This window comes from Molothrus ater, chromosome 3 (assembly GCF_012460135.2).
Source record: "Molothrus ater isolate BHLD 08-10-18 breed brown headed cowbird chromosome 3, BPBGC_Mater_1.1, whole genome shotgun sequence".
NCBI lineage: Eukaryota > Metazoa > Chordata > Aves > Passeriformes > Icteridae > Molothrus > Molothrus ater.
In genome coordinates this window covers 108,009,011-108,021,141 of record NC_050480.2, presented here as the reverse complement: position 1 = coordinate 108,021,141, position 12,131 = coordinate 108,009,011, and the positions used below count along the sequence as shown (strand labels likewise).

Here is a 12,131-nt window from a genome sequence, read left to right as displayed (position 1 = left end):
AAAAGGTTGGTGCAGACCTCTGCCTCAGAACCTGCAACACTGCTCAGTATCAAATCTTAGTCATGCTAAGCAGCAGCAAACAGCATCAGTAAAATTTGAGACAAAAGAGTGCACATCTACAGCACCTTCAGAGGAAAATGAGACTGGATCACTGCAGACCTGAAAATAATGTGTCCTTGATAATTATTTTTTTGAGGAGAAAGAACTTGGGTACTTTATCTCTCTCGGTTCTTCTGAGAATTTTAATTTTATTCTAAAATTGTAATAATTTAAGTAATTATTTAATGAAAAATCAGTATCACACATGTATCCATATTACAAGTACATCAATCTACAGCTGCACTGATTAATTCTTCAAATCTGCTTAAGAAAATCACCATCTCTTCAGTGCTCCTCACACAGGCTGGGCCATTTGTCAGTAGAATTACAAGCTCCATCTTACCTTATTACCTGCCTTGGATTAATTCTGCACCTTCTACCAACACATTCTAGTTGTTATTTATTTTCATTTGACAAATTACTAAGTGTCTAGCTATCCTTATGAAAGGGAAATATCTTCATGTGACTTCCAATAGAAAGGAGGATCAGAGAAAATACAAAGCCCTCTGACTTGCTTTGCTGCTCCCTATTAGCATTAAAAGGGTGAAGAAGGAGATGGAGAAGCTTTGCCATATTCAGAGGTGTGTAAACACCTGCAGCTGCCACCAATCTCTGGTGAAATAGCAGCACCCCCCTTCTTCTGAGGTAGGGGAAAAGCGAGAACAAATAAGTGAAGATCAGCCTAAAGAGCATATTATGACCTTCAGAAGTCTTACCATTCAATCATTTCTTTGGGAACTTCCCTAAAGAGTCCAGCTGCCTTCCCATAAGGGTGTTAGAAGGACAGAGACAAAGCCCAGCCTGTGACTGGAACTGGGAGCACCTCAGTGTGCAGCAGCACCGGCTGCACAAGCCCCAGCTTTGCTGTCAGAGTCTCTCTGTGCTGACCCTGAAGCCAAGAGCAGGGTCAGTGTCCTGGAAACAGCACTACAGCATTTGGAAAGCTCCTCTCCATTACTTGCTCCAGATCAAGACAGACAGTCAGCAGAGATCAAAAGACACACAAGTCTATTTCTCCAGAACTCTTGGATCATGCAGATTTCCCAGACTCAACCTTATTTGCAATTAGAAAGAACTACCAACTATGGAAAATACCAAGAGAAGGTACAGAGCAGGCCTTTCGAGCCATCAGGGTATTTTTGGCAGTCATGCTGTTGTTTGGTTCCCTCCTTAGAGCCCGTCTGTGAAGTCTTATGACTGTGCAACAGACTCTTCCCACGGATCAAGCTCACATGGCTAAGGAGAAGGATGTAAAGGCAGAAACCCAGAAACTCTCCCAGCAAGTCATGCTTCCTGCCACTGGACAGCTGGCACCATCCAGAGGGGCAGCAACATTTCTCCCCCTTTCTCCAATTTTCTTCACTTGACTCTGGCCTTAGAGTACTTAAACTTTAAACCTCAGAACATCTTTGTGAATGAGCCACTTAGACAAGTGGAGAATTGAAGTGGAGAGCAAAAACCACAAGCATCTAGTGTGCTTTTGCCCTTTAGACCTCAGAAGTTTAGACTGCTAAACCTCTGATAGGCAACTGCAGGACAGTGACTGAACCTCCCACCCATCCATCCCAAACAATTTCCATTAGCAGGGTGCTCACTGGAGCATCTGAACTGAGAAATGAGTTTACAGGTTGACAGAGATTCTGCTCCAATAGGGATTAATCCTCCAAAGCAGCAGTCCAAATAGTGAAACTATTCCTACTATTGCCCTTTGTTGCCTGGCTCATGTACACATTGGGTTTTATCCCTGTGTTAAGATAATGGTCCCATCCACATTACAGTACTGTCTTCAGGATGTGATCCATCTGGATCATTAGTGTTTCTTCTCTCTTATAGGAATGCCAAGTCACCCCAGTCCTACCTTGCTTCTGAATGGAATGGTCTGTGAGAACAAAAATGAGAAGAGAATATGTAGAATTAATCATATAAAAGACACATTGCTTAGAGTAAGAAATACAAGTTTAAATTCTCTTCCACTGTTTCAGTGATGTCTGGGATTCCTCTATTAGAAATAAACAAGATATTCATTAACTAATTGCTTATGTAACAAAGATCATTACATGAAATTATCATCTAGAGGCACCGAAAGAATCTTAATTATCCAGGTGAACTTCAAAGCAGAACTGCACTTTGTGATTCCTCTGGTTGCCTTCTCTTCTCAACTCTTCTAGTTCCTGATCTACAGTCAGTGGCATGTTGATTAGCCTGACCCAATTTCTGGATTAGAAAAGCCAACTCAAAGCAGCAGCTGATCAGAAGTGAAGGGCTTGTTGGATGGGTTTGTGGTGTCAGTGCTGGGGGCAAGTTGCCACTGCCAAGGTACCCACACAAGCCGCTTTTCAGAGAGGATGAGCAGCTCCAAATGCAGCAACCAAAAAGCCTTCAGTACTAAATAAGTGCTCCCCTGCTCCAGAGGCCAAATGGAAACAGAGTGTTTCCAAGCCTGAATGCCAGATTCTAAGAGCATAATGGCTACAGAATAAGGTCTCCAGAGGTGGAAAAGCAGCAATAAGCTGGAGAGCTCCCTCTGCTCCAAGTCCTGTGCCCAAAGCCAGCTTTGTATGAGAATTCTGCAGCTCTGAGGGACCGATGCTCTTGAGAAGTGGCAACTTCCAGGAGTCCCCATGGCCACCTGCTGTGGGAACTGCTGCTCCAAAGCCCAACACTCCAAGCTCTGCTACTGCAGTCCTGGCAAGCTCCTCACACCCCTAGCCTGCAGCTGTGGCCAACACACACTGCAAAGTGCAGAGCAACAGCTCCGTGTTGCCAGCATCCTCTTCCTAAACCTCCTGGGAGAACAATGGCTCAGTAACACCAGCATCCTTCTCCCAAACCTCCTGGGAGAACAATGGCTCAGTAACACCAGCATCCTCTTCCTAAACCTCCTGGGAGAACAATGGCTCAGTAACACCAGCATCCTTCTCCCAAACCTCCTGGGAGAACAATGGCTCAGTAACACCAGCATCCTCTTCCTAAACCTCCTGGGAGAACAATGGCTCAGTAACACCAGCATCCTTCTCCCAAACCTCCTGGGAGAACAATGGCTCAGTAACACCAGCATCCTTCTCCCAAACCTCCTGGGAGAACAATGGCTCAGTAACACCAGCATCCTTCTCCCTAAACCTCCTGGGAGAACAATGGCTCAGTAACACCAGCATCCTTCTCCCTAAACCTCCTGGGAGAACAATGGCTCAGTAACACCAGCATCCTTCTCCCAAGCCTCATGTCAGTTCTAAACCTAAACCGAAATAAAAGTGAGATATGCTGTAAGCATATCCTAAATCCTGAACACAACCCTTACTGACATCAGAGAACTATTCTACAGGACTCAATTGCTCATTTTAGCAAATCTCACCAAGCACCACACATACTCTAAGATCTTCAGTATCTGTTCTACCACTGAGGGAACATTCCCTTCACACAGGGAGAAGATTCTCTGCAATAAAACCTTCTATTAGAGAAGTGACAATAGCCTGGACTTCAGTTGTCATGCTACCTGTGCCTTCAGGCTGACCCACAAAAGGGCTGGGCAGAGGGGTACTCACAGGGTAGGTGGAGAAGACAGGAATTCTGCACTTGCTTTTGCTCTTCAACTTCCACACCCATCTCTTCTCAGCAACAGCCTCCTTCCTTTTTAACCCTAAATCTGATCCTCATCCTATCAATGTCAACATAAACTTTTCTATGCTGTGACCACACTGTCACCAAAAAACCTCACTTTGAAGTGAACCCTTTTGCATTAAAAAAAAAAAAACAAACAACAAAACAAACCAAAAAAAAAAACCAACCAAAACCACCCCCCATACTGTTCTTTTCCCTGCAATTCTCCAGGATGTGAGCAAAGAGCAGTAGGTATCTCCAGCTTTAAATTATCAGCAGTGGTGAAACTTTCCCAAAGAGGATGCCCACACTGCAGGCTGCTGCATGGGGAGTCTGGGGATGAGCACAGAGCTGCCCACAGCCTCCAGAACAGAGTTTGGGGACAAACCCATTGGAAAGGAGCTGCAGTGAGCTGTGGGTCACGGAGCACAGGCTGCTCACAGCCTCTAAGCCAGGCAACTTCCAAGCAGACTTTGCGTTTCTAGGCTGCAGTGCAGTCTGCAGTGCAGTCCCCACTGTAAATATACCCAAAGTCTTTGCAATCAACATTTTAATTCTAACATATGGTGGGGGGAAAAAAGCAAAACAGGGCAATTTCAGCCAAAGCAAACAAGGTACAGAAAGTCCAAGAAACACAAAAGGGTTACAATTCCTGTAATGTCTCTGTAACCCTTTTGTTCTCTTATCTTGTACTCCTGGCCCACACTTTATAGATGCTGCAGCTTAAATCAGGCTAATCTAAATCTTACCCAAGTCACTGGAATGCTTTCTGCTGATTTATGTTAGTCAGAATTTTGATTTTGCCTGCTACTGACATATGAGCAGCATGAGGATACAAGAAGCTCACTACTACTTTAATTTCTTGCACGGTCTTACATCTAACATGGACCAGACACAAAAAGACCCAGAAACAAGATCATATCAATGCAGATGTAAATCCTACATGTTAAAAGAACATGCTCTAAAATGAAAAAAAGAGAAAAAAAGAAAAGAAAAATGAATAAGCAGATAAACATTTTACTACTTCAAAATAATACAAGAAACATGTCCCAACGCAGGCAAGGCTCCTCACCTGAATCATTCCTCTGAATTACTCACTTTTTCATCTCTAAATTCACTACTAAACTGTTAAGAAAAAGATTCTTAAATTAAGAAGAATCTCTTGATGCCAACACAAAAGCACCTGTATAAAGTATAAATGATCTCATACATTAACAGACTAACAGGCAAATAAAAATCATCAGAGCCTCTTGCAAATCAAAGTAGTTTTATTTCCAGTGGCTTTAATGTTTGACTCAGAACCAAACAGAGCAGAGGTTCAAAATTTGACCTCCAATTTGTAAATCCTTTTTACCCTGTTCCAGTCTTTCAATACTAAGTACCATCAGATTAGAAACTAATTTTGTCTGTACCTTTGTCCTTTATAAACTGCTGAATATCACTGTGAATATCACTGTATTACATCTATGAGCTCTTTCAGATGATCTGTGAAAAGCATACTTAGAATTCCTCTTTCAAACTTAATTTGCAGTGATTTTCTTGCAATAATATGAGAATAAATGAAAAAGATAATTGATTTCAACAGTAAGCAATTACACACAATGACTTTTCTACAGCAGTTGTCTAATTAAGAGACTATGAGCCCTGAATATCAAGCCTTAGATTTAAGCATTGTTTTTCAGGTATGCATATGATATGCAAGATGCATAACTTTTTGTGTTCTGTTACACTGCAGATGCACAAAGATACTTACTACAAACTTTTAGCCCTTCACAAAAAATTTATGTTTGCATATTTGATTTGAATGTGAAGGAAAGAAACCACTACTGTTCGACTGAGTAAAGATATCTGAAGGTTATCAACATCAATAAATAACATTTATGGCAAAGCTGATCTAAAAAGTGACACTAGACTAAAAATAACTTGACAAAATTAACAATGAAAGATTTTTTTATGAATATGAAACATGCATATGCACAGATGTCAGTTATATAACCCATTTCTTACATCATTAAAGAGTAAACACCAGGCTATTCTTTCAGCTTATCAAAACACAGAAAAAAGCAGACACGTTTCCTTTCCCATATTTCTCTCCCTTAACTAACAGATTTTTTAAACTGCGTTTCTTTTACCACCGCAGCAGAATCTCATCTGCCCCCTTATTGTCAATTGCTACATACAAATGCCTATTGCTCCCAAAGGCTTTTCTAAGAAGCAACAAAAGGATTGCAGGCGCATACCTTAACCTCTTGGCTGGCAAAAACCTCCACATCAACCCCACAGGCAACCAGAGTGGAAACATCACAGTCCATGCTACGGGCTGGCATCCCCCGCCTTTGTACACTGAGTTAGGCAAGCTCAGAGTCACAAACGATACAAGAAAACAACAAAAGAATTAAAAAAAAAATCTTCAGTACTGCAATTGAACAGTCCAAGATTCAGTTTCAGCGCTGGCAATGCCTGCAAGCCTCCAACACGAGCTCTGTGCACTTAAAGTGAGTTGCTGGTTGCCTGTCCCCCGTACACCCACCAACTGAGCAGGCACAGCATAGTAACAGCGCTATTCCATCTCTCATGGCAATGACATCACCACAAAGACTGACATAAGCTAAATCTATTTTTTCAACCCTTTTATCTCTAGGCAGCACAGTGGATCAAATTGAACATGATTATGTGCTAAATCTGAACTCGGACTAAATCAATTCAAGCAGCGTTCACTGTCAACTGAGTCATAGCTGTTGTTTCAGCTGAGTGCTTATGGTGGCAAAAAAAAAAAAAAAAGAAAAAAGAGAAAGAGATCGCCTGACACTGAAAGCTCCACTCTGTGTGTAAATTAACCCAGCATTTAAAGCCACTAATCTCAAGGTAACATTTGTTACTTTACTATACTTGAAAATCTACGGCAGAGCACTAATAAAAACCCCTCAAATCAACAAGATCTCAGCCCTTTGGTTTTAATAGCTCTTTTTTAAGTCCTCTTCTTTAATAAAGCACATTCTACAACCCCACACACAGGATTAGAGAACATCTTGTCCTGTCACCAGCAGTGATCAACACACTGCAAATTTGATGCCAGTGCTTCGCATCCACGTTGCACTGTGACTCATCCCCAGGAAGATCAGAGGCATGTCTGTGTGTGATTTGGAAGTCAATACCCCTTCAAAGAACAGAACATGAAAATTTCCTTGAAATTAGGACTTCACACTGGGCAAACTTTACACCATCCATCCTAAGGGTTAACCCTTCACAAATAAAACAGCATTCAACAAAAGAAACAAGTAGAAGTGAAGGTGCTTTACACCTGCTGACTCAGTGATCTGTTTATTCTTTGCAAGTTTTATAATTTTTTAATGATAGAAATAAAATATCTACATATTTGCGACTTCTGAAGTGACCATTTCATTCTCTACCATTTCATTCTCGTGATCCATAAATTACAATTAATTGTTGTAGGCCTAGAATTGGCATTTATGGATACATCAGATAAATAAGGAGAATTAAATATTTAACTACTGGTTATGAACACAGGAGTAAGAGACTGCTCTGCTTACCTCCACTTCACTCACAGATAAACTCCTAATTATACTAATATTAGGTGTTAGGAGCAAATTCTTTACTGTGAGAGGGCAGTGGCATTAGATGCTGAGACAGATGAGCCAATATCTCTTATCATGGTATTCTTTTTCAAGTTCTATTAAATAATTTTCTCACTTTTCAATTTGCATTTATAGCAACTTCCCCAGCAGTAATCACAATCCAAGATCCACAGCCAGGACAAATCCTATCCCAGCACTAAATATTTTACAAACCCAGACTATACAGACCAACAGAAATGGATAGGGCAGCAGAAAGCAGAAAATGAATCAATATTGTTTGTCACAATTATCAATTCCTTTATGCACTGGCCACTTAATCACTGTCAAGATTTTTCATAAACCACAGGAAACCACTTTTTAGAAATATTTTGAAGTTAACATTTTTGTGAGTGTTTATAGGACCTTTTATTCGTATATTTGAATATAGTATGTATGTGCTAAAAGAGAAAAAAAGCCATAAAGGCCTGATTGAAGTTGTAGGCAGACAGCAAGGGAAAAATCATGGCATCAGAAAAGTGAGAAGCCAGAAGTGCTACCAAAGAGCTGGAAGGAAACACTGAAAGCAAAGATGAGTCATGTGTCTGAGTCTTATGAAGGTTATAACAGTGATGGACCAACAGGATGAACACATAACAAGCATTTGGGAAAGGAAAAGATCAAGAAGCAGATGATGATGGTCTCTAAGGTCCATAAAGGCATCCAGAGTGAGGGTGATGCCTGGCCTGAATGTGGTTCCACAGCAGTGATGGAAAAATGATCTTACATTATAGAGCTACACTGGATAGTTCTGGAATTATTTTCTTCCTTTCTTCTTATGAAAACTGTCACCTATCAATTTCAATAGCCTTAATGTTCTTATGGAAACTGGCACCTGATGTGCAAACTGACCTGCTCCACTTCATGATTATTCCTGCACATCCACTGTTAATCTCCTTTCAAAAGAGAATCACTGCAATTTTTCCACTTCATCTGAATAAGGAAACCTTACTGAGATCACAATTACTTTCATTTCTTGCTTCTTCTTGCCTATTCCAAAGTATAACCTAATTTTTCCCCTTGAAAATCACTCTAGCTAACTAGGGTATTTTAGTGAGCTCTTTACAAAGATAACCTAGTTGGTTTTGCCTCTTGAAAACAAAGATTACCTAACAGAAGAACTCTATAAAGCTTTTGAGTACCCCAGCTAATATCTTTGAATATATGTCATATTCTATTTGCTACTGCTCACTTCTCATTTGAAATCAAGACATATTCCTGTGTGAATGGTTTTTTTTCAGGGCACTCCACAATTCCTTGTAGTCTCACCTAATGTTAATGAAAAATTTATCATTGAACACTTTAAAATTGGTTAATATTGACTTATTTCTCCAGTTCAGGAGACTTGCTTTTCATCCAAATTTAAAGAAAAGTATTTCAATTTCTTTCAAAAAATTCTTAACTCTGTCTCTAGATGGTCTTGTTAATTGCAGTTCACCAAACTCACAAGAAAAAAGAAGCCATGTTTCATGAATATTTTAAAATATTATATTTAGTAAACAGAAATTGCTATAGATAGACCTGCACTTCAGCATTGTACTGATACTCAGTAGGTTCTCTAGATCACAAACTGGTACCAGTATGTAACTCTACTGCCATCCCTCACCAATTTTATATGGGGTTTAAGACCATGACCATACATTCTGAGAGTCGAAAGTGGAGAGTTTTGAACAGTTATTCAAAAGCTTCTTAATTTGTTTTAATGTTTGTCCATAGCAGCAGTTTTGCAGGAAATTCAAGGGGCACTACTCACTACTGGGAATATCTCAGGGGGGCTGAGTTTGGGAGCACCTGAGGCTCATTTGTACAATCAGGCTGAGCATGGAAATACCAAGTTTTCACAGTTACATGCATAGACATCAGACATATTCTACAACTCAGAGCAATATTCCAGGTTCTTGCTCCTTCACAAGCACCACAGTAACCCCATAGCATCACTAGACTCTGATGATTAACACTTGATAATCAGGTCTCATATTTTCATCAGCCTTTATATTTTCATTTCCTCAACTAGAAGGAAAATTAAAGTCATGTCATTCCAGCCAGGAATCTACCATTCTGGATCTGTACAGCTCCTGGAGCAGCACAGCCTTTACTCCTGTGTGTGGAGTTGTTTTCCTCCTGTAGTTCCAGCTGTGTCTCAGCTTAACACATATAAGCAGCACCACAGATTTAAGATTTTCCAGCTCAACTCTCAAGTCATTAAAACAACTGCTGCAAAATCTTGACCCTCCTTTTGCAAGCAAACTACCACTGATTTAGCCTTAGGGCAACTTCACTGGCTCTGGACCTCACAGTAACATCAGCCACGTGGTAACCAAACCCAGCAGCTAAAATCAGATCCTGACTTTTCTGCTCGATGGATGAAGCTTGTGCTTGTTATCACCGGTACTAGAGGGGTTAGTTCTGCAGCAGCTCTGCTTGCAGGTGCAAACCTTACTCAGTCAATGTACAAATCCAGAAAAATAAAAAGGAGGCCTCCATCAATGACCCATTGAGGGCTGAATGGAACACTGGGAATGGATTCACATTATGGCTGATTGAAGTGCTTTTAATGATGTGCATCTCTATTGATCTTGTGCAGCCTACTACACAAGTAAACAGCATTTAAACCATGCTCCTACATGTCAGTAGGAGCATACTTTTACAAATATAATCTCATTTTTAATGGTATTATAAATCATAAATACTTTCAAAACCACATAAAATTTTAGAAATGTAAGAGAGTCCTGAAAAAAAATCCAGAAAAAGATAACTTTGTTGGTTTTACCAACTAGGCAAAGAAGAAAAAGAAGACAGTTCTTCCAATTTCTTTGTCTACAGCAGAAGATAAAAAAGGCCAACCACAAACATTCTTCAGGAGCAAAGTTAGTTTCTTCAAAGAGGTGTTTCACAAGGACATAAAGAAAATAGAACACTGAAGACTGGGCAGGGTTCAGCTCACCCACTGAAAGAATTTATTTTTTTTTAAACGCAGTGAGCATTGGCTTGTGCTAAGGTCAATTACCCCCAAAACAATGGAAGCACCAGACAAATCCAGCCAGAGGAACACACTGGCAAACTGAATAGTCATCAAACTGCTTGGAAGTGTATATTTTAAAGAGAATATTTAGCTATCATTTCCAGTGAATAAGGAACACTGAACAACAGCTACAAACCCACTGATTTTCCCACAATGAGTCTGACCCCCAAGATAAAGTTTCTACAAATCTTAAATTGGCATCAATTGAGGCAAAAAAAAGGACTCCAATTCACCACTTCTCATAATAAATAATCATTCCTATGAAGATTTTTAAAGACACAGAATCTTGACCAGACAATAAAAGTTCAATTAAATTTAGAATAATCCTAAATCAGTAAGTTTCTCTTACATGCAGACACTTTTGATTTTAGAAAATGCTTTGGCTGGCTTTGCTTTCATGAAAGGCAGCTTCTCTGCATTTTAAGTGATATTTTGCTTTTCTGTAGGCAATAATTTTCTGTCAGTCATGCTTCTAGGTCTCGGAATCTGAGGGCATCCAAGAAAATAAAACAAATCATCAGCATTATGAAGGATTTCTCCCTCTTTAATAAAGATAACACCAAACAACTCAAAGGCCTGCACATGGTGGGAGAATACTTCAGTGACTGCATAAACAACTGTGTCAGTCAGGCAGCATCACTCTGCTGTCTCATTTAGCTACACACAAGCTGCAACTGTGAGTCAGAGCTGCTCAATTATTTTAACGTGGCTGTACCATTCATAGTTCTTCGCTTCCAAGTAAATTCAGGGAGGTGTGAGGGGGTGGAAATCTGTGCGTGTGTCTTCTGTCAACTCAGAATGGTTACAAATCCTTTTCTGTGCCAGATCCACACAGGAAAACAACTGTTATGGTCCCAAATTGCAATCCTCTCTCTCTCTCTGGTAAAATAAACTGCTGCAGTTCAGGAGTCAAGACATCCTTGATTCATCTGGTGAACCCACGACCACCTACAGAATACATAACACACACATGAATCCCTGGCAACAGAAGAATATCATAACCCTGCAGTGTTAGCTGAACTTATTTGCAGCCTAGCTACACAGGATCATTGATAAATTGCATAGGTTTCAAATTAAGAAAACTAAACAGAGATCCCCACATGCTGGTATACACATTGCCAGTATAAGCAACAGATTTGGGAATTAATTTCATGGCTCCAGCATGGATAGCTAATGCAGTGGGAGATACCTAGGGTATCCAAGACACACATACAGACTTGACAGACATGATCCAGGACCTCTGGAAATTGCCCTCCTCTGAACCATCAGCCAGAGGCCTCAAGAGGTTCTTTAATATATTTAAATTAGCACTTATTATTTGGGCAACTGTTCAAAACACTCCCTGTTCAATGTACTCCACAGACTATTAGAGTGGGATTTTGCTGATCAATCACTTGCTGTGTATTTTAGGACAGACTGAATTTCTCTCCAGCCTCTGACTGCTAATGAGATTTCCAGCAACTACAACAGAAAGATAAGCATCTAGCACATATGTACATATGTATAAACTGATGCTGTAATTTAAGTGCTAATCTATAACCTGAATCCTACCCATAAAGTTATCACTGTTCCTCGATTTCTCCAACAGCAAGATAGGAATGGTGATACCTGCTCTGTCAATGCATCCAATATTAATGAGCACATGTAAAACAGATTTTTATGCTGTCTTTAATTTTATAAAAGTTATAATGACGAAGACTACAAAACAGGTGAAGTCCTCACATATGTTTTTTCTTGCAGTATTTGAAAACCGAATTAAACCCAGGTCCCATAAGGATTCT

General features: G+C 40.1%; 1 protein-coding gene across 2 annotated transcripts in view; it reads right to left on the bottom strand.

Annotated features, from left to right (window-relative positions):
• The window catches only part of RCAN2 (regulator of calcineurin 2), an 84,749-nt gene that overhangs the window by 36,279 nt on the left and 36,339 nt on the right, over nucleotides 1-12,131 (bottom strand). The window contains exon 1 of one of the 2 annotated variants that reach the window (XM_036379682.2): nucleotides 5,937-6,213. The exons of the other annotated variant lie outside the window; for it this stretch is intronic. Coding sequence (XP_036235575.1) covers nucleotides 5,937-6,023 — 87 coding nt within the window. The 5' untranslated portion in view covers nucleotides 6,024-6,213. Of the gene's footprint in view, nucleotides 1-5,936; nucleotides 6,214-12,131 lie in introns of those variants that run through there. 2 annotated transcript variants of the gene reach the window in all.